Source organism: Rana temporaria, chromosome 3, assembly GCF_905171775.1.
Source record: "Rana temporaria chromosome 3, aRanTem1.1, whole genome shotgun sequence".
NCBI classification, from domain to species: Eukaryota; Metazoa; Chordata; class Amphibia; order Anura; family Ranidae; genus Rana; species Rana temporaria.
In genome coordinates, this window is record NC_053491.1 from 306,081,841 (window position 1) to 306,104,268 (window position 22,428).

At 46.3% G+C, this 22,428-nt stretch overlaps 1 protein-coding gene across 2 annotated transcripts in view; it reads right to left on the reverse strand.

Moving 5' to 3' along the window:
- The window catches only part of HSPA9 (heat shock protein family A (Hsp70) member 9), a 414,391-nt gene that overhangs the window by 274,752 nt on the left and 117,211 nt on the right, over positions 1-22,428 (reverse strand). For both annotated transcript variants that reach the window (XM_040344789.1, XM_040344788.1), the window contains one exon: positions 6,303-6,484. In XM_040344789.1, coding sequence (XP_040200723.1) covers positions 6,303-6,484 — 182 coding nt within the window. The remainder of the gene's footprint in view (positions 1-6,302; positions 6,485-22,428) is intronic.

The following is a 22,428-nucleotide window of genomic DNA, read 5'->3' on the forward strand; positions in this document are numbered from 1 at the left end:
ATCCCCTAGCTGATTGAGATGCACAGCCATTTAACTCCTTACCTTCAGTAGACGCCTCTATTAGGTTAGCAAGGAACACTACACTGCCTCTTGAGGATGCAGTTTCCTTCAAGGACGTGCTGGATCATAAAATGGAGGCAGATCTCAGGAAAGCCTATCAAGCAGCTGGCGGGGCATGTAAACCCGCAGTGGCTTTAACCTTAGTATCCAGAGCGACTAAGGCATGGACTGATAATATCGAACTAGCCTTGAGGCAAGGTATCGAGAAAGAAGAGATTATCAAAGCTCTGGATGAGCTGAGGATAGCCTCAGACTTTGTGGCAGAGGCCGCTATTGATACCTTGAGATGTTCTGCGAGTGCCATGCTATACTCAGTAACCGCTAGAAGGGCTCTCTGGTTGAAGCCATGGTCAGCAGACCACTCTAAACAGACGTGGTGCTGCATTCCCTAAGATGGTAAAGCCCTCTTCGGCGAGAAGCTGGATACAGCCATTAACCGGTAACAGGCGGAAAGAGTGGCCCAATTCCCCAAGATAAGAACAGAAGAAAGATTTGCAAACCGTCCTCCCTTTCAGCCAAAGAATAAGGACACCCGTTCATATAGACCAGGAAGAGAATATCGCAGAGGCTGGAGAGGTTCCCAGGCTACATAAGGATGGGGAAGCAGAAAGCCACATCTACTGCACCTCAGTCAGAAATCCTTTTGACTACCTGCCCACCCAAACAAGTTCTGTGGGGGCCAGTGTCAGGGCCTTCGCTCAAGTTTGGGTGAAGTTTTGCACAGACCAATGGGTCACTTCCACGGTGCTTCACGGCCACTTCTGGAGGTTCAAGCACAAACCGCCCCGCTTTTCGTTTCTGCCCACCAAGATCCCATATTCCAAGGAGAAACGGGAAATTATTTTCCAGTATGTACAGACATTGATACATCAATAAGCAGTAACCGTTCCTGAATCAGAAAGATTTTCGGGATTTTACTCCCGAATCTTTTTAGCCCCCAAGAAAACAGGAGGCTGGTCCTGGACTTAAAACGACTAAACAGGTTTATCAGTATAGAACGCTTCCATCTCTCCATACAGCAATCCTAGCAGTACAGCCGGGGGATTGGATGGTCTCTATAGACCTCAAAGACGCCTATCTTCATATTCCAATTCATCAAGATTTTCAGCCCTTCCTACGATTCAAAGTCGGGGAGCTTCATCTGCAGTTTTGTTGTCTGCCTTTCGGCATATCGTCAGCCCCCAGAACCTTTACAAAAAAGGTGTTAGTGGCAGTCCTAGCTCCTCTTCGGGAGAAAGGGATACATATTATCCATTACTTAGACAATGTACTAATCCTGTCAACACAGAGAAACGCTCAAGGCTCATGTACAGGAAGTGCTAGACACCTTAACGAAATACGGCTGGTTAATAAACTTTGCCAAGAGTAATTTTCTGCCAACACAGAAAATGGTATATCTTGGGGCACTATTCGATACCCTGAGGAGGGCAATGTCTCTCCCTCCAAAGAAGATCCCCTTACTTATAGCCAAAGTAGGAAAAGCCATGGCAAGCAAGTCTGGCGGCAGCGGAATGTCTGAGCCTCATGGGGTCGTTTTCCTCTTGCATTCCGATGGTGAAATGGGCTCAGTGGCATCTCCATACCTTCCAGCGAGGGTTTCTCTCCCAGTGGAGGAGACGATCCTTATTTCAGAGGATTACGATTTTGTCTGCAATGAAATCCAGTCTGTGGTGGTGAACAAGAGCCCAAAATCTGTTGAATCATTGTCATGTTGGCCCCATCTCCTGGATCATTCTTACATCAGATGCAAGTCATCTGGGTTGGGGCGCCCACTTCGAAAATCAGTGGATCCAGGGGAGGTGGCAGTTCAATACAGAGGCCAACGTTCTAGAAGTGAGAGCAGCCTGGATGGTGATAGCTCATTTGACATCCTGTTACGAATGGACAACAAGTCAGCTGTAGCCTATATCCAAAATCAAGGAGGGAGACACAGCAGGTCGTTGTCCAGCGAGGTAACCCCAATAATACTCTGGGCCAAGAAAAATCTCACCAACCTCAGAGCATCTTCTATTCCAGCTCCCCAAAATCACCTAGCAGATCGCCTGTCCAGGAAATTCATCAGCAACGAGTGGTCCTTGGACCAAGAGGTCTTCCATTGGATCGGTCACCATTGGGGCAACCCTCAAATAGACTTTTTGCGACCCCTCTCAATGCCAAAGTTCGTTTATTTACGAGGTTTCCAGCTCACAATTCGGCAGGAGTGGATGCCCTTGGTTCAGCTATGGAAATTCCAAATAGGTTACGCATTCCCCCCGACCCCTCCGATTGAGATTTCAACGCCTAACAGAAGAACAAGTAATCATTTTAGCAGTAATTCCTTACTGGCCGAAAAGACCCTGGTTCACTCTACTAACAAAACTCTATCTGCGTCCACTTAACACTTCCAGTCACACACAACCTGCTGTCGCAGGAGGACATCTTCCATCCACATCCAGAAATTCTGGATTTGAGGGCGTGGAGGTTGAGCAGGAGAGGCTGGAAGAATTAGGAAGCTCGGATGATGTAATCCAAACATTACTTCAGGCCAGAAAGGCTTCTACCAATAGTACCTATTACAGCATCTGGCAAAATTTCTCAGAGTCCTCAGAGGCTAACATGTTTAATCCTTTAAATCCAAAAGTTCAAGAAGTTCTTTTGTTCCTTCAGAAGGATTTAGGTCTGGGACTTGACTCTCTGAAAGTTCAGGTCTCGGCCTTGTCAGCCTTAAACGGACACCAGATGGGCCTTAAATCCGCTAGTAGAACGTTTCCTGAAGGCTGACCTGAGACCAAGACCACCAAGTCAGTCACTATATCCAAAGTGGGACCTGCCGTTGGTACTCGGTGCACTCGCGGCACCTCCATTTGCACCTACGGAGGACTGCTCCCTAGAAGACATTACCCTCAAAACAGCATTCCTAATCGCCGTCACCTCTGGTCGGAGGGTCTCAGAGATCCAAGCTTTAGGAGCAGAAGACCCTTATATTACATTCTTTCCAGACAGAGTGGTCCATTAGCCAATCCACCAGTTTGTTACTAAAGTTAATTCCATATACCACCTTAACAAAGAATGGGTGCTCCCAGCTTTTGAAGAAGATCCGACTTCCTAGAAACTGCATGAACTGGATGTGACAAGATCTCTGGCTTTACATTAAACTGACACAAGCTTTTCGGAAAGACCAACGTCTTTGTAATCCCTAAGGGAGCAAGAAGAGGATTAGCCGCATCAACAACAACTCCAGCAACTTGGATTGTACAACTCATTCATAGAACGTATCGGGCTAGTGATCTTTCGGTTCCAAAATCAATAAATGCTCACTCTACACAAGGAATGGCGTCCTCCTGGGTGGCTTTAGCATGAGTCTCTCCAGAAACGGTCGAGCGGCAAGTTGGTCGTCTTTCACCACATTCATGACCCACTATACTATGGACCCAGCTGCGCTTACTTCCCCACGACTTCGGGGGGGGGGGGGCTGAGATGTTACAGTTGTCCGTTCTATAATTGAAAATGTAAACTAGTTTTTGCAGCAGCCCTCCCTGTAAGCAAGTTATTTACCATATGTATGCTGCCCATGAAGGCACCAGGAATAACAGAAAATTCAATACTTATCTTTCGTTTCCTGGTGCCTATCCATGGCAGCATACTCCCTCCCTTTCTTTAAATCCTTAATCGTTTGAGTCTAGTTACAAGAATGTCAGGACGGGAGGCTGTCGCACTCTAAAGAGTTATAATTGGTCCTGTGGGTTGGATGGGGCGGAGCAACCAACCATATATATGCTGCCATGGATAGGCACCAGGAAAGGAAAATTACAGAAAGGTAAGTATTCAATTTTCCGTTGGCTGGCGCTGCTGTCAATCACATCCAATGACGCGGCGTGCCGGGGGTGGGACCAAGTGATACAGTCAGCGGCTATGCTTGCCGCTGTATCTCGGGAGCACGCCCGCAAGAGCTTTTTACCATGCATGAAGGTGGAAAGCTCTTGCGGAGGGGGAGCCATGACAGCCGCCGAGGGACCCCAGAAGACGTGGTTCGGGCCACTGTGTGCAAAACGAGCCACACAGTGGAAGTATAGCATGTTTATTTAAAAAAACTTACTTTAGTGTCGCTTTAAGGACTCTGACCATAACACAAAATTCTCTGGTCTGATGAAACAAAGATTGAAGTCTTTGGTCTGAATGGCAAGTATCTTATCTGGAGGAAACCAGGCACAACTCATCACCTGGCCAATACCATCCCTACAGTAAAGCATGGTGGTGGCAGCATAATGCTGTGTGGATGTTTTTCAGCGGAAGAAACTGAGACTAGTCTGGATCGAGTGAAAGATGAATGCAGCAATGTAGAGATATCCTTGATGAAAAGCTGCTCCAGAGTACTCTGGACCTCAGACTGGGGCAAAAGTGTATCTTCCAACAGGACAACAACACTAAGCACATAGCTACAAAATAGATACGGGACAACTCTGAATGTCCTTGACTGGCCCAGCCAGAGCCCAGACTTGAACCAGACTAAACATTTTTGGAGAGATCTAAAAAAGTTGGCTAGGCACCAACGCTCCCCATCCAACCTGATGAAGCTTGAGAGGTCCTGCAAACAAGAATGGGAGAAAATGCCACAATAAAAAAAAAAAAAGTGCCAAGCGTGTAGCCTCATACTCAAAAGACTTGAGGAATGCGATAGATGCTAACGGTGCTACAAAGTATTGAGCAAAGGCTGTGAATACTACTCATGTACAAATTTGCAAAGATTTCAAACAAACATCTTTCACGTTGTCATTATGGTGTATGGTTTATAGAATGTTGAGGAAAATAATGAATTTAATCCATTTTGACTTAAAGCGGAGGTTCACCCAAATAACTATATCAGACCAACTTCTTTATGCTTTTAACATGTACAGTCCGCATTTTTTTATTTATTTTTTACGCTGTACATACCTTATAATCTATATTTGCAATCTGGCTTCCGGGTACTTCTCCCCACGGGAGTAGGCGTTTCTATGCTGAGGAGAAATGTCCTCTGGGAGGTCGCCCAGATGAGCAACGTCCTTTCAGAAAAGTTCCACGCGTATTGCGTAGGCGAGTCACGGCGTTTCCGAAAGAAGCCGAACATGCAGAGCAGCGAGTCAGCTCTATGCGGCGAGAGCTTCTTCATGATCGGCTTCTTTCGGAAACGCCATGACTTGCCTACGCAATACGGGGGGCGGGGCCCTATCCGCCGGGAACTTTTTATGAAAGGACATCAATCATATGGGCGACCTCCCAGAGGAAATTCCTCCTCAGCATAGAAACGCCCACTCCCGCGGGGAGAAGTACCCGGAAGCCAGATTGCAAATAGAGATTATACGGTATGTACATCTTAAAAAAAAAAAAAAAAATGCGGACTGTACATGTTAGAAGTATAAAGAAGTTGGTCCGATATAGATGTTATTTGGGTGAACCTCCGCTTTAACGTGCAAGATGCCCTCTCCACCAAATCTCTTGCGTTTTGGCTCGATCACCTTCCAGAGGACTCTACATATATAAGAGCAGCCTAAACATTCACTGCACTCCACTTAATACATTTCACTGAAAAAGTAAACTCTGCTTAGGATCCAGTATCTCCAACCAATCCCTTTAAGAACACCGACGCTGAAAACATGTGCAAGCATTGCAACATGCATAGGTGTTACTGGGTACATATAGTTCCAGTCTTATTAAAGCGGTGGTTCACCCTGCTGAACAACATTTCAGCATAAAATCCGGCATAGTAGCGCGAGCTACACTATGCCGGTCTTAATTTTTTTATCCCCGTACTCACGGTTATATCGTACATAGACTATTCCATCTGCCGCGGGGAATGGGCGTTCCTAGCAAGAGGGAGGGTGATTGACGGCCGGCTCTGGCACGTCACGCTCCCCGAAGACAGCCGGAGTAGGTCTCGGCTCTTCACGGCGCCTGCGCACAGGCTATGCGCAGGCGCCGTGAAGAGCCAAGCCTATTTCGGCCATTTCCGGAGAAGCGTGACGTGCCACGGCCGGCCGTCAATCACCTTCCCTGTCCATAGGAACGCCCATTCCCCGGAATCTTCTATGTACGATAGAACAGTGAGTACGGGGGAAAAAAAAATACAGACAGGCATACTGTAGCTCGCGCTACTATGCCGAATTTAATGCTAGAGGGAAAACTTTTTTTTTTTTTTTTATATAGGGTGAACCCCCGCTTTAAGCCAAATCAGCCACAAAAGGAAGTTTGCTGCATCAAACTGACAAGCCGAAATTGGCCCTTACGTATCTTTTTGTACTTCAGCATCATCGAAGCGACGACCAATAAGGCGTTTTGTAGCATAAAATGTGTTGTTGGGGTTCGTCACCGCCTGCCTCTTGGCTGGCATTCCAACTAGTCGTTCCCCATCTGCTGAAAAGGCAACAACAGAAGGAGTTGTTCTGGCACCTTCTGAGTTTTCAAGAACCTAAAAAAAAAAAAAAAAAAAAAAGTTAAAAGTAAAAAAAATAAATAAAAAGGTGATGGGCCAAATTAAGCAAGGTTTCTATATGATCAACATCCTACATTGCATCTTAGATGGGGGAGGGGACAGAAAACCACACCCCCTACCGTAGCATTAACCCAAAGTACCAAACAATATAATATTTCGCTACCCTGTCATTTTGCCAAAAATACTACTTTCCCAGTATACAGTTTTGAAAGAATGCTATAAAGGGCACATACCAATGCTAAAAGAATACCTGGCCTTAGGAATAGACAAAATGAGTGTTCAAACTTAGATTGTACATTCACAAATGGTATGTTATCTATATACTGAATGTGCCTTATGTTTATGATACATTTCTGAGTTCACAGATCACCCTGTCTTTCTGCCAAAGCTTACTTAGAAATGTAGATGATATATTACTGAAGTAGATATATCCATGGATGAAGGCTTGGGTGAAGGATTAGAAGAGCCAGGAGGACAAACCTTTTGAGACATCCCACATGAGACCATAACCCTTTACAGAAACAAGGGTGACCATCCAGAATATGCAATTATCAAACCAGAGATTCTGGTAGGAGGGAAAACCAATTTGGACCCCCATAGGTTAGATCCCCATTAACCAAGATTCACTATCCCTACCAATAACAGATTCCCGCAGCTTAAAGAGGGGGACCATATACCCCACATTGCAATTTCAATCAGGGGAGAAGGTTTATGGAGGAAAGGGATTTTTTCTCCCCAGGGAGGGCAATGAGAAAGACATCGAGAGATGATCAATCATGGCCCATACAGGGCACCAGGAAAGAGGGGGGACCATGGAAATATAGGAAGACCGCAGAGACTACCCTGACCTCCCAGGAATATAGAGCGGAATCATGGGTTTATTGGGAATCAGATATCCATAGCCACAGAGAGAAGGGACACATACAGAATGGATGGGTTGACAATCGAGAGGGAATCTGGGGGGGGGGGGGGGGGTAACTCATAGAAAAAGGAAAACTAGGAAGGACGAAAAATGGAATATTAGGAGCTGGAATTTTTATTGAGTGACGTAAATTCTTCTGAAGGTGAAATGAGAATTTTTTTAGTTTGGGTCTACAGTTTACTTCAGATATGGACAAATTTGAGGTGTACATTGAACTACAGTAATTTATGAGGAAATTGAACTTGAATAAAACACTGCGATAAGTGAACAGAACTCCAATCCCAAGGTACCAGCCAGTGAATGCTTAGGAGCCTTTAAAAAGATGGTGGAAAGTGATCTGATGAAACTTGAAAAGAAAAGTCCAAAAAAATTATATTTGAAAAATTAAGGATATAGTGAAGAAAAAGAAAGAAGTTGTGATACGCCCAGTGGATAAAAGGGGAGGACTGGTCATACTGAACAAGATGGAGGATGAAATGGAGACTTTGATGAAAGTGGAAAACTACAAAAAAAATTAAAGCGTAACCCTAAAAAACAATACGAGAACATTTTAAATATTTTGTGAAAGTTGGAAGGGATAAAAGGAATACCAAGATATCTCTCTCGATCAGTACTTGAAGCCGTTGGTACAAAAAGGGAAATTAGAGATAGTACGCAATCACGGAACTCCAAAACATTACAGGTGTTGAGAATGGTCTTCTTGTCACCATAGAGGTCAATTCATTGTACACTAGTATAGTACAGAACGATGGTCTAAAGGGAGTAGAAAGGGTGTTACACGGGAATACAGAATTAAAAACAACAGATTGATTTTATTCTTGAGAGAATTTAACGCCATGGAGAGTAACTACTTTTGGCATAAGAAGAATTGTGTATGTCCAAACCAAAAGGAGTGGCCATGGGATCCAAGTTTACTTCCAGCGTCGCCAACCTTTTTATGAACATGTGGGAAGGAGGCCATAGCTATGCATCTTCGGTAGAATTTTAGTTTGGGTCGTTCACGTCTGTAAATATTTTATGGGATGGGTCAGTAGAATCTTGACTTTTTTGGCGAGATTAATAACCAATATGGCATTTCCTTTACCAGTAGCTGGCCCACCAACCGATAGATTACCTACTAGAACTTTCTTCAAACCAACGAATCGTAATGGATACATGCCAACCTCAAGTTGCCATCATCCAAAATTGAAAGGGAATATTCCCAAAGGTCAACAAATGAAATTACGGAGAAACTGTTGCATCTTAAAAGATTTTGAAATGCAAGCTGATACCATGTTAAAAGAAATCTGAGGAGAAGGGATAAAAAAAGAACTTGGTGGAATAAAAAAATTAAGAAATATGAGCAGGGGGTGTGGCCAAGATGGCACTGAGCTCCGCTGTACCCGATTCTCTGATCCCGATTGTGGTCGAGTTTTAAGCCGCTGTGTTCACCCCTGATGCTCAGGGCGGTGCCCGTACAGGACGGCTGCCGGCTTTTCCTTGGCCGCATCCAGACTTTCGTGCAGCTAGGCAGCAGCCTTTCCTGGGGGGCCCGGCACTCCTGAATGAGGCGGGGACGCCCTGCAGCCCCCAATAGTGAGGAGTGAAATCAGACACACAGCTGCCGTGGACGGTGGGGAGTGAGGCTGGAGTACTGGCGGATGACGGCTCGTTATGGGCACATCCCTGCCCCCTCGTGTAGCTAGGCCCCGCAGGCACAGCGCGAGCAGCCTTTCCTGATGGGCCCTGGAGCTCCGGACTGGAATGCAGCCAAACACCGATGCATACTGTTAGGGGGGTTAACTCACTAGGGTTCACATTCCTCTGCGACTCTCCTGGGAACTCTCATGTTTCGCTGGAGAGCCCTCCACGCTGCCCGTACCACCTACACCCCACTTCCAAGACTCGCTACAAATCTAAAGGAGGAGAACGAAGGTTTTCAGTTAAAGAGCCACGGCTGTGGAACGGGCTACCAACGATCTGCATGGAAGAAAACCATTGCGTCTTCAGGAAAATAACTTAAGACCCAACTATTCTGAAAGGATCGTGATGACTCTTGGATGCAAAGCACCTTGAGGCGATTTAGTTCGCATTTGCAGCACTATACAAGTTCACTCACTGTAAGGGCCCGGAGACACCTGAATGAGGCGCCAGGGTTCGGGCGCACAGTTCAGCAAGGAGGGGCAAGAGACTGGTCTTTCCATCACAGCCAGACCCCCTCCAGATGCCCACTGACTCCCAGGTTGCCGGCCTTGGTCAGGTCTACCTGCAACTTCTCTCTGGAAGGGGCAAATAGGAGGTCGTCCAGATAAGGGATGAGTGAAATTCCCTGCAGAGAGAAGCTAGAGCTTCCGCCATTATTTTGGTAAATATCCGTGGGGCGGATGAAAGACCAAATGGGAGGGCCTTGAATTGTAGATGCAGCACCTCCTTCCCCAGTCCATGCGGAATCACCTGTATTGGACTGACCCGTTTAGAAGTTTTAAGTTGAGAAAAAGACAGAAGCTTCCCGTTTCCTTATCAGGAAAATGTGGGTATAGAAACCCCCCCCGGTAATATTCCTCTGGAGATACCCGAATCACAACACCCTGTTGCATCAAATTTCCCCCCCCCCACAGGTTCTTCATGGCTAGGGCCTTTGTTGCGTCTCTTGGCAGGTCTTTTTCACAGTATCTTTTCTGGAGGAAGGTCCAAAAGTTCTATTTTGTATCCCTGGGACAGCATGTCTAGAATAAGTTTTCCTGTCCAGACAGGAAGGAATTTTTGAAGCCTTCCTCCCACTGACAATGACGAGTCATTACAATTTATTGGTTGGTGCAGGAGGATTGAAAAAGGACATTTCCTCTACCTTTTTGGGCTGACCAATTCCTTCTCTTTTCTTGGGGCCTGCTGCCCTGTTCGATTTTTTTTTTTATAGGTTTATATTAAAAAAAAATAAAAAAAACACCCCACACACGCTTGACTGCCCGTTTCTTTTTAACAAAAGGATTTTTTATCAGCTGTCCCATCTAAAAACAGAATCTAGATCAGGACCGAAAAAAAAGATCTCCCACACAATTTTTTGGAAGCTGCGTCCCCAGGCCATGTCTTCAGCCATAGAGCTCATCTCGCTGAGTTTAAGGCCCTGGATCTGGCCAACATTCTTATTGATTCTGCAGAAGTGTCAAATATAAGCTACAGCTGCTGCTAGAGTTGAAAAAGAATCAAGAATCTCCTGCGTGGGTGAATCTGCAATAAATAGGGCTTTTAGTTGATTCAGCCAGAACTCCATGTTTCTGGAGACACAGGTAGTAGCCATAGCCAGTTTAGGGTTACCCATGACGGATTGCCAAGGCTTTTTTAAGCTGCTGATCCATCCATTTGTCCATGGGATCTTTTAGTATATTCATGTCTTCAAATGCCAAGTTGGTTGAGCTGTAAACTTTGGAAAATGCTGCTTCCAATTTTGAAACTATGTTCCAAAGCGCCTCTAGGTCTTCATTAAACTAAAAAAGTCTTATTCGCTCTTGGGGAAAAAAAATAAAAAAAAGTTATCTGGATCAGCCCATTCCTTTTAAATGGCCTCCGAGATTACCGAATGCACGGGGAAAGTGTGACCCTTTTTATTGTACCAAGCCCTGCATATATTCCATCATGCAGCGATAATTCTTTCTTCAGCCAAGCCCAATGTTGGAGGGCCAGCTTCAGCCTCTAAAGCTGGGATTAATTGTGAGCCCTTAGAGGATCCCAAGATAGTTGTCTGACTCAGGTATGGTGTTGCAAGAGCAGAGCAAAAACATTGCATGGTAGCATCTAGCGCTTAACTGATGTGATTAAATTGCTGCATGCAGAAGAAGCTTCTTCCTTAACTAAGGCATTAATGCAAACTTGACAAAGTCGTCTTCCAACCCTCTGGTAACCGTTTTACATGAGGGGAATCTTTGATAGTTGGATCAGAACTCTCAGCCTGCCCAGCAAGTCAAACCAACATTTGGAAGCCAAACGCAACGCCAGTGAGTGGGACAGGCATCGGCAAGGCCCAGGTAAGAGGGTATGTTGGCTTAGGGAATTATGACGGTGCCATTTAAACAAGTCGTATATAAAAAACGATCAAAGTTGTAGATAAACATTTTATTAATGGTAGAAAAAAATCTTAGAAAAACATTTGAGATCCAGTAGAATTGACAAAAGATGTTATAGAAATTCCCGACATGTTTCGGCAAAACATTGCCTTCCTCAGGGGAATAAGTCAATCAATACATTATTGTGAATCTAATAGAAAATACATAGAGACATTAGTTCAAAATGTTAAACAAATGAATGTAACAAAATATGGCTACAATCTCAAAGAGTAAATGAGCAAGCAGCGATCAAGTGTGTGGAAAAATAACCATTGTGAAAAACTGACACAAAAACCATACCTACCTCGCATTCAAGCAAAAAAGCAGAGCCAAATGCAGCGAACCATAACAGCAGCCGAGGCACCAAACGGACCTCATTATGGTTGCAGGGGGCTAATATTGCATACTAAAATATAAAAATTCAGAAAAAAGGTTAGGGATTAAAAGGACCACAAAAATAGGATTTTTGTACTCACAGTAAAATCCACCTCTGAGTTCATGGACGGACACAGCAGCAATTGACCTTGGGTTTATATCCGCTTCCTTCAGGAGAGTTTAGGCAGAAACAAAGCACTTTAAGTGTCACTTTCCTCAGTGCAGCTCCTCCCAGGGGGAGGAAGCAGTACAAAGGAGGGGTGGGTGCTGTGTCCGTCCATGGACTCTGAGAAATGGATTTTACTGTGAGTACAAAAATCCTATTTTCTCTTCTGTTCATGGACGGACACAGCAGCAATTGACCTTAGGGACGTCCCCAAGCAGTGTCCAAAAAAACCGAGGGGTGGGGAAGGGAAAGAAAAAAAAAAAAAAAAAACACAGCGCAAATTAAGCTTCACCTCAAACAAACCAGAGTGCCTCAATGGAGGAACTTCAACCTTAAACAGCCGCCTGCAAAAACTTGCAAGCATAAGGAGACAGCCGAAGATGCACTCACATCCACCTTGCAAAACTTGAAAGGTGTGGTTGACGACCAGGACGCTGTCTTACACACCTGTAAAACAGACGTTGATGGCGGAAAGTCCAAATGCCCTGGTCGAATGCGCCGTAACCAGGGCATAGGCCTGGAGCACAATCTGTCTGCTCCACCTGAAAAATGGAGGCCGACGACCGCCAGACCTTTTTTTAGGACCAGTCACTGACACGAACAGCAAGTCCGATCTTCGGAACGAGCCGTAGCAGACAAGTACGCCCGTAGGGCTCGCACCACGTCCAAGGAAACGTGGGCCTCCTTCGAGTTCTCCGGCTGAGGACATAAGGATGGTTAAAAACCAATGTCTTTATTAATGTGAAAAGCCGAAACAACCTTCGAAGGAACGATGGCTGCGGGCCGCAGCACGACCTTATCCTTGTGGATGACTTAAAAGTAAAAGAAGCCTTGCAAGACAAAGGCCGCCAGATCCCAAACTCGTCTGACCGAAGGAATGACTGCAAGGAAGACACCTTCTGGACAGTGTCAGAGGAATCTCCCGAATGTCCTCAATCGGAGCCCTTTGAAGCACTTAAGGGGGCCGAATTCAAGTCCCACGGAGGCAGTGGAGGACGCACAGGAGGGGCCACATGCCGAACCCCCTGTATAAACAGCCAAGGCCGAAATCTGACCATAACCGTACTTAAGGCGAGAGCCTGATCCACTCCACCTGTAAGAACAGCAGAACCTGGGACAGCACGTATGTGCGGAGAGTGCATTTCATCTCTGCACACGTAGAGAATGTAGGGCTTCCACGTACGATGGCAACCCCTACGTGAAGTAGACTTCCGTGCAAGTAGCATGGTAGAGATCTCCGAGTCCGACGGACCTCGGTCCTTCAGCACCTGGCTCCCAACAGACATGCCGTTAAAGCCAGCGACTAAAGCAGGATGGGGGAAAAATCGGACCCTGCGACAGATCTACTCTCAGGGTAGAAGCCAAGGGACGTCTGCCACCAGACGCACCAGGTCCGCGTACCAGGAACGGCACGGCCGATCCGGAGCAACCAGGATTGTTGGTAACCCCTCTGCTTCCACTCTGCGCAACAGGCGAGGGAGAAGCTCCAGAGGAGGGAAGGCGTAGACTAGGCGATAGTGACCCCACGGTGCCACCAACGCGTCTGCCAAAGGGTCTCTTGACCTGGCCACAAAACGTGGCATCTTCCGATTGAGATGGGACGCCAGAAGGTCCATGCCTGGAGTGCCACATTTTTGGCACAACTCTGAAACTTTTCCGGGTGCAACGACCATTCTCCCTGGTCCAGTGTTTGGCGACTTAGGTAGTCGGCTTGTCAACTCTGCACCCCCAGAATGCACACGGCTGACAGAGCCGGAACGTACCTTGTGGCTCACCAGAGAATGTGTGCAACCTCCGCCGCCGTGGCTGAGCTCCGCGTGCCCTTTGATTGCCAGACATACGCATCAAGGCGTTGTCGGACGTGATCCTGACCGAACGGTCCTGCAGACCAGAGACCACTTGGAGAGCCGCAGCCTGATAGCCCGGAGCTCCAGGACATTGACTGGCAGACGGGACTCCACCTGAGGTCCACCGCCCCTGGGCTGACTGGACACTCCAGAACGCCCTCAGCCGGAGAGGCTGGCATCCGTCGTGACCACTGTCCGATAGCATGGCAGGAATAATTTCCTGGTCCGAAGTACCAGAGATGTCAGCCACCACACTAGGGAGGACCTGACCAGGCGACTCACCCAAATCTGGTAATCCAGAGACGAAGGGAGCTTGTCCCAACGTGACAGAATCTTTCTGTAACACTTGGGTGTGGAATTGGGCATACGGAACCGCTTTGAAAGAGGCTACCATGGGACCCAGAATTTTCTTGCAAAAGCGAAGCGAGGACCACATAGCTAACCACTGCAGTCTGGAGTTCTTCCATCGGGAGAAAAACTCGCTTCTGAGGAATCGAGGACCAACCCTAGGTATTCCAGTCGCTGAGATGGTACCAACATTGACTTCTGGACATTCAGTAGCCACCTGAAGCTTTTGGAGGGGCTGGCAGGTGATGGACCATCCTCTCCTAAGACTGAGCTTAAAGAAGCTCTCAGGAGAAGGTCGTCCAGGTATCCCACAACAGCGATTCCGCGCTGCCTTAGCAGGGCCAGAATCAGAGCGATCACCATTGTGAAAACTCGTGGTGCTGAAGCCAGGTCAAAGGGGAGGGCCACAAACTGAAAATGTTCCACTTCGACCGCAAAATGCAGAAACCTCTGGTGTTTTGCGCATATGGGAATATGCAGGTACGCGTCCTGAGTACCCAAGGATGCCCCAAAGTCCCCCTGATGAAGAGCCGCCACTACAGAGCGAACAATTCCACCCTGAACCTTTGCACTTTGACAAAGGAGTTAAGGGCCAGGATTGGACGGACCCCTTCCTTTTTTGGGGACTACAGAGATTGGAGTAAAAAAAAACTGAAACCGTTCCCTTGAAGGAACTGGTATAATCATCCCCTGAACAGCAGATCCTGACCAGCCCCTGACAGGGCCACCCGGTGGTACCGGATGAAGCTGGAAGGAAAAATCTGTTTGGTGGACAAGAGAGAAACTATCTTGTACCCCGAGGAAATTAACCTCGCAAACCGAGCATCCGCAAAGTCGGCCTCCCACACGAGTGTCTGGCGGGGGCAGACCTACATGCAGAAGCAGGCTTGTCCGCAGGTTTGCGGTACCAGGTGCGCGCTTTTGATCTACAGCAGGCGCCTTAGCACCCTGGAAAACGTTTTCCTGCCGCACCTGGGGGGCGAAAAAAAATGCTTGGGGGAGGTAAAGGAGGGACCCTGCTTATGACGAGGCTCCTTACCCTTCCCAGATTGTGGGAGCAGAGTGCTCTTACCCCCTGTAGCATCTATAAATGATGTCATCCAGGGACGCCCCAAAAAGCCGTGCACCCTTCAAGGGTAAGTCCCCTAAGGACCTTTTAGAGGTTTGGTCCGCAGACCAACACTTTAGCCACCCAAGGTGGCATAGTACTACCGCGGAGGCCCTGGAGAGCAAGAGGAGCATATCCAGGACCAATTCACAGACAAACTGCAGGCCCTGCACTAACTGGTCAGCCAGGCCCACACAGAGCTCAGGAGCATTATGCGCCTCCAGCTCCTGCAGCAGGGACTTTGCCTGCTCGGTAATTGTCTGACACTAGAGCTCCGGCCAAAACCGGTCTCACTGTCGACCCCACTACTGTAAACATGGAGTGGGCGACAGCCTCAGCTCTCCTGTCTGCGGGGTCCATAAAGGCGGGAGCCCCTTCCACAGATAACGTGGTAGATTTGTTCAATCTGGACATAGGGGGGTCCGCTGACGGAGGTTCTTTTTTTTTTTTAAAGTCTTCCCCAAGAGGATAACGGACCGCAAAGTATTTTGGTACATCAAAAACTTTCTGCGGCCGATCCCATTCCTTGTATAATATTTTGTCCAGGTAAGGAACACAAGGAAACACTTTTGCGGGGCGGCGTGCAGAACCCTATAGGGACCGGCATCTCTGATGTCTCCGCCGTCCAAGTTTTTGAGTATCCCGCACGCAGTGATAAGAGCTCCAACAAAACGCCTCATCAAGCGCTGAACCTGAAGAAGAGTCATTCTCACTGACCGTGTGGGCTAAGCCTGCAACATCTGACATGACAGAACCAGAGCCAGCAGCAGGGTCTGGTTCCGTGTCAGAGCCTTCCCCAGAAGCCGACGCAGGGAGGGGTTTTTTACCCCCCTTCTGGCCGCTTGTCACTTCAATCCTGGCAATAAAACGCCCAAGGGACTGCCGTATGGGCTCTACAGAGACCGCAGGGGCACTATGGGTTAACTCAGGCATGGTTGGGGTAGAAGCCTCTGTTCAGACTCCATGTTGACCCACCGCTATGCCACCCTAGTACTGCAAGGCAGAGACCCACAGGTCACCCTCCCAGCCGCAAAACAGAGAGCAGGGGACCCCCAGGTAACTCACCACCCGGCCAGGCTGTAGTGCTGTGCTGTCCGCTCTGTGCCGTCCCTCAAGAAGCAATTTGCGGGCTTCAAAATGGCGGCCATACACGTGTTTAAAGCAACAGTGACACAGCAGAAAACACAGCCCAGTACACACAGCAACTCCAGTACAACAAATTAATAAGAAGGGAGAAGCTGCTGCTCCAGGTGAGCACACCTAATCAATGTCCACTCAGAAACAGGTGGGTGCCTGCAATGCATGAGGAAAAAACTTGAAGGCAGGGTATGGACAGCTGCACACCAATGAATCTTTAAACAGTAAGCCTTTAAAAGGTGAAAAAGGAAAGGCACTACAAAAAATTAATAGCACCACACAGCAGCACAGCCCCCGTAGTGACAGAGCTCCAGGCGGACCCCGCCCCCCCCCCCTCCTTACAGCCGCCACCCAGCATGGGGAAGGAGGGAGAGGAAGGGAAAGAAGAAAGCAGGGCGGACCCTCATTCGACCTCCCCAGGAAAGCACCAGCCATACCACCTTGCCAGGGCAAGGGGCCACTACTTGCCCGTCCTGCGACCACCGGCTGGAGGCATTCCGGACAGAACCAACGTCCGCTAAACGGCATGGCTGTCGGCCAGACAGGTCTCTATGACAAAGCCATAGAGACCGGTCATATGTGTGCCCTAGAACATGTAGTTCCCTGGCCACCCCTGGAGCAACGGGGCGACCTAGAGCTGAGCTGAGGGCCGGCACACGCTTGATGGCCGAGCATGGGGGGGGGGGGGGGGGACTACAAGGATCAAGATCCAGCCTGTCACCCAGTCGGCAGTTGATAGATGGATCTCAGGATCAAAAAATGCAGGAACAAAATAAAAAGCGAGAAAATCGCAAGAAAAAAATCTCCAGAGTACAGGGACTCCAGAGTGCCTGACCTCTCCTGTCGTTAGGCAGAAAAAAACTGGAAGCTGCCAGAGCAGGGTGTGGTTATACCCGGGGAACAACGCCCCCTGGAGGAGCTGCACTGAGAAAGTGTAAATACTTAAAGTGCTTTGTTTCTGCCTAAACTCTCCTGAAGGAAGCGGATATAACCCTAAGGTCAATTGCTGCTGTGTCCGTCCATGAACGCAAGAGAAATAGAGTTTTGTGATATCATATCCTCTAATCATACCTGATATGAATTTAATTAAAGTTTGGAAAAGGAGGGTGCTGAAAAAACTGCCATTGATGGACGATTAGCAGTATAATCAATAGGTGAATTATCAAGTCCTGTAGCAGCACATAAGACTTGTAAGAGGCAAATGGAAAATAAAGGGCCTGAAAAACATAAAGACCATTTAAGGGAGGTTCTATGTTCTCAAAATTGACAATAAAGTCAACCAAGAGCACAAAGATACCAAAAATACCAAAGGCAGAATGAATGAAAAGAAAAAATCATCATTTACCTTTCAAACAGTACAACAATGCAGCACCCAACAGGCTCAGCAGCAACCATGTGCTGAATGAGCCTGTTTAAATAGCCCCCCAGCTGATCAGTGATGAAAACCACTGAACAGCTGCGGACAAAAAGTGGCCAATCGTGCATGTGCCTACAAACCCCATAATGCTGTGCGGCGTGACGTGCGCCGCCGGCCATAGAAAAATAGCACAGCGGTCAGACACACGTATTCAGCGAGATCTTAAAGGGGGGCGGAGATGGTTGGGACGGTAAGAACTAGCAAGGCGTGACCAGGGGCGAGCAATGTGTCAATAGACATCATGGCCCTTGGGTGCCCATACAACCACAGATCAGGGAGCCAGGATAGCATCACGAAAACGCCACATAAGGACAGGGCTAGAACCAGAACGCGGGCCAGCAAACGGGACAGTCCAACACAAATGGAACCACACAACGGTATAAAAGATCACCGATAGTCCCAATCCCTGAAGGAGGAGCCATAAATGAGACACTCTGCAAATGTAGTGAAAAAAAACAACAAAAAGCAAGCAAGGTTATAACATATTTCAATCTTTCAAATGATTTCAACGAAAACATAAATTTGAATTTCAACTAGAAAATGCATTTCCTGAGGAAAATGCGATGCGTGGGAATGCTGAATAGCTGAATTGCTGAGCCCGCGCCAAAGCCATTCACCATAACCACTACAGTATCTTTAGGACACACAGCTCCTTTCTCCATCTGCAAAGTAGAGAGTATCCTGACTTCCTGGTCGCCCCTCCCCCCTCAAGAGGTTTTCTCCCCCCCAGGTCAGAGGAGGAATATTGCACTGAGGTAAGGAAAGATATTTATGGAAAGAAATACCATTACAAACGCCTTTTAATTCACAGAGCAAATACATGAATTACGCCTTCAAACAAACCTTAATAAATCCACAACCGTACATGCGATCGATACAGCGACTTCACCGTTTGAAAGACACGGCCCTTGTGAACGCATCGATATGAAATTTATGTTGATAAACTTAAAAATGTGGGCATGTTAGCAATTTAAAAAAGTGTCTTTGTGCGTTTTGCTAGGAAATTTTTTAGACGTTTTAACATTATAGTCAATGAGACATTTTGGCACTCTTGTCCTTTAGAAGCTCCTGGAACTAAAAATAAAATGCGTATCACAAAAATGATCACATTGCCTGAAACCAGACAAAAATACCTACGTTTTGATATACAAATTGTGTATGACAAGTAGATTTTGTGGGCGTGAGAGCAATCTGTTCCCCCTTTTTTAAAGATAATTTTTTTTTGTGGATGATCTGTGCTGTAATGGTCACATGACACTCTAAAAGCACTCCCATAGGATCTCATTATAACCGATAACATTTTCTGAAAAAAACACTAAACGTAAATTGCGTTTTCACAAAAAACATAAAAGATATCAATCTAAAAAGTCATGTTTGGATAGCTGAATATTTTGTGACCGTTTTAAAGTTTGTTTGGTGTCTAAGTGAAAGTATGAAGGAGCTGAAAGTTTTGGCAGCACATGAGATTTTAAGCGGTAAAAAGCATATTCTCATTGACTTCAATGTTAAAAAAAAAGTGTCTAAAAGCTTAATATTTTAAAAAGTATAAATAGTACAAAAAAACTTGAAGTCGTCCCATCGTTAGCTGAACGAGACGAACATTTTAAAGTTGAATGATCTCAATTAGGGTTGTCCCGACACCACTTTTTTGACACCGAGTACGAGTACCGATACTTTTATTTTAAGTACTCGCCGATACCGATTACCGATACCTATCACCTAGGAAGAGAAGGTAAAGGGGTGGCTGGGCAGACTGGGAGAGTGTGGCTGGGCAGTCTGGGAGAGTGTGGCTGGGCAGACTGGGAGAGTGTGGCTGGGCAGACTGGGAGAGTGTGGCTGGGCAGACTGGGAGAGTGTGGCTGGGCAGACTGGGAGAGTGTGGCTGGGCAGACTGGGAGAGTGTGGCTGGGCAGACTGGGAGAGTGTGGCTGGGCAGACTGGGAGAGAGTGGCTGGGCAGACTGGGAGAGTGTGGCTGGGCAGACTGGGAGAGTGTGGCTGGGCAGACTGGGAGAGTGTGGCTGGGCAGACTGGGAGAGTGTGGCTGGGCAGACTGGGAGAGTGTGGCTGGGCAGACTGGGAGAGTGTGGCTGGGCAGACTGGTAACAGAGAAAAAAAAAAAGTGAGGGCTGATAAAGTGGGGAGGGGAGTCACAATCCTGGCTACTGCTCTCAATTCAAATAAAACAAAACAAAATGTATGGCTGCTACTTAAATAAACATGATTGAACATATTCAGCTGGTGCAAACACCCAGTGTATGTTTCCCACCAAAAATAAGTATACAATATATGTGCTGTGCTGCTGTGTCAAATTCTAATTATATAGTTTTAAATAACAAAACGACTGGCAAAGAAAAGTGAATCTAATCTAATCACACACTGACCTGCTGCAGTGGTGCTGGCCCTGTGTCTGTGCCTCTGCTTGCTGGAGAGGCTGGAGAGGGGGGCTCCACCAGGCTAAGTACGGACACACAGGGCATGGGGAGAAGCCTCGCTGTGTGCAGAGCATGCAGCTGCCAGGGAAAAGTTAGATCTGTGCGGAGGTCACACAGGACTCACTCCTGCTCACTGGACAGAAATAGCAGAGCAGAGCTGAATGTGAGAGCTGCAGAAGACAGTGGAATGGGGGGAGCTGGGCTTGCTTACCTCTGCAGGAAGTTTCCACAGACATGCGGTCCCGAGCCTGGTGATAGCTGGTGAGAGGGGAGGAGGAGGTGGGGAGAGAAGGACACGTGATTGGTTGTTAAGGAAGCGGTCGGCCCTGTTCCTTAACCAGTAATTGGCAGCATTTTTTCTTTACTTTTCAGCTGTTGGCAGGGAATTCCTGCTGACAGCTGAAAGTACAGAGCCCGAAGGTATCGTTTTTTGGTATCGGGGGATTTGCACGAGTACAGATACTCTTGCAAATGCTTAGTATCGGCACCGATACCGATATCGGTATCGGGACAACCCTAGTCTCAATAGCTGAAAGTATGCAGAAGTTACGCAGAGCCAAAAAACGTACGGAATAAAATTAAAATTAAGAATAATAAAAAACGAATATCAATACTGGGAATGCTTATTAAAGCATTCCCACTAATAATAAATTTACAGATATCAATACTGGGAATGCTTATTAAAGCAATCCCACTAATAAAAAACGAATATCAATACTGGGAATGCTTATTAAAGCATTCCCACTAATAAAAAACGATTATCAATACTGGGAATGCTTATTAAAGCATTCCCACTAATTAAGAAGAATAATAAAAAACGAATATCAATACTGGGAATGCTTATTAAAGCATTCCCACTAATTAAGAACTAGAAAATGCATTTCCTGAGGAAAATGCGCGTGGGAATGTTGAATAGCTGAATTGCTGAGCCCGCGCCAAAGCCATTCACCATAACCACTACACTATCTTTAGGACACACCGCTCTGCAAAGTAGAGAGTATCCTGACTTCCTGGTCACCCCTCCCCCTCAAGAGGTTTCCCTCCCCCAGGTCAGTGAGGAGAAATATTGCACTGAGGTAAAGGAAGCTATTTATGGAAAGAAATGCCATTACAAACGCTTTTAATTCACAGACCAAATACATGAATTAAGCCTTCAAACAAAACTTAATAAATCCACAACCGTACATGTGATCGATACAGCGACTTGACCGTTTGAAACACAAGTCTTTTGTGAACATAAAATTTATGTTGATAAACTTAAAAATGTGGGCATGTCAGCGATTTAAAAAAGTGTCTGTTTTGCTGGGAAATTTTTTAGACGTTTTAACATGAGTCAATGACAGAAAATTTGGTACTCTTGTCCTTTAGAAGCTCCACAAACTAAAAATAAAATGCGTATCACAAAACTGATCACATTGTCTAAAACCAGACAAAAATACCTACGTTTTGATATATAAATTGTGTATGACAAGTAGATCTTGTGGGCGTGAGAGCAATTTGTTTCCCCTTTTTTTAAAGATAATTATTTTTTCAATGATCTCCACTGTAAAGGTCACATGACACTCTAAAACACCTTCCATAGGAATTCATTATAACCGATAAAATTTTCTGAAAAAAATCACTAAACGTAAATTGCTTTTTCACAAAAACTATAAAAGATATCAATCTGAAAAGTCATAGCCGGATAGCTGAATATTTTGTGACCGCTTTAAAGTTTGTTTGGTGTCTGTAAGTGAAAGTATGAAGGAGCTGAAACTTTTGGCACTGCGTGTGATTTGAAGCGGGAAAAAGGATGTTCTCATTGACTTAAATGTTAAAAAAAGTGTCTAAAAGCTTAATATTTTAAAAAGTATAAATAGTACAAAAAAACGTGAAGTCCCATCGTTAGCTGAACGAGACAAACATTTTAATAGTTGAATGGTCTCAATAGCTGAAAGTATGCAGAAGTTACGCAGAGCCAAAAAACGTACGGAATAAAAATAAAAAACGAATATCAATACTGGGAATGCTTATTAAAGCATTCCCACTAATTACAACCGACAATACAATATCATTTAAATACAGTCAAAGTACATTGATAGTAAATA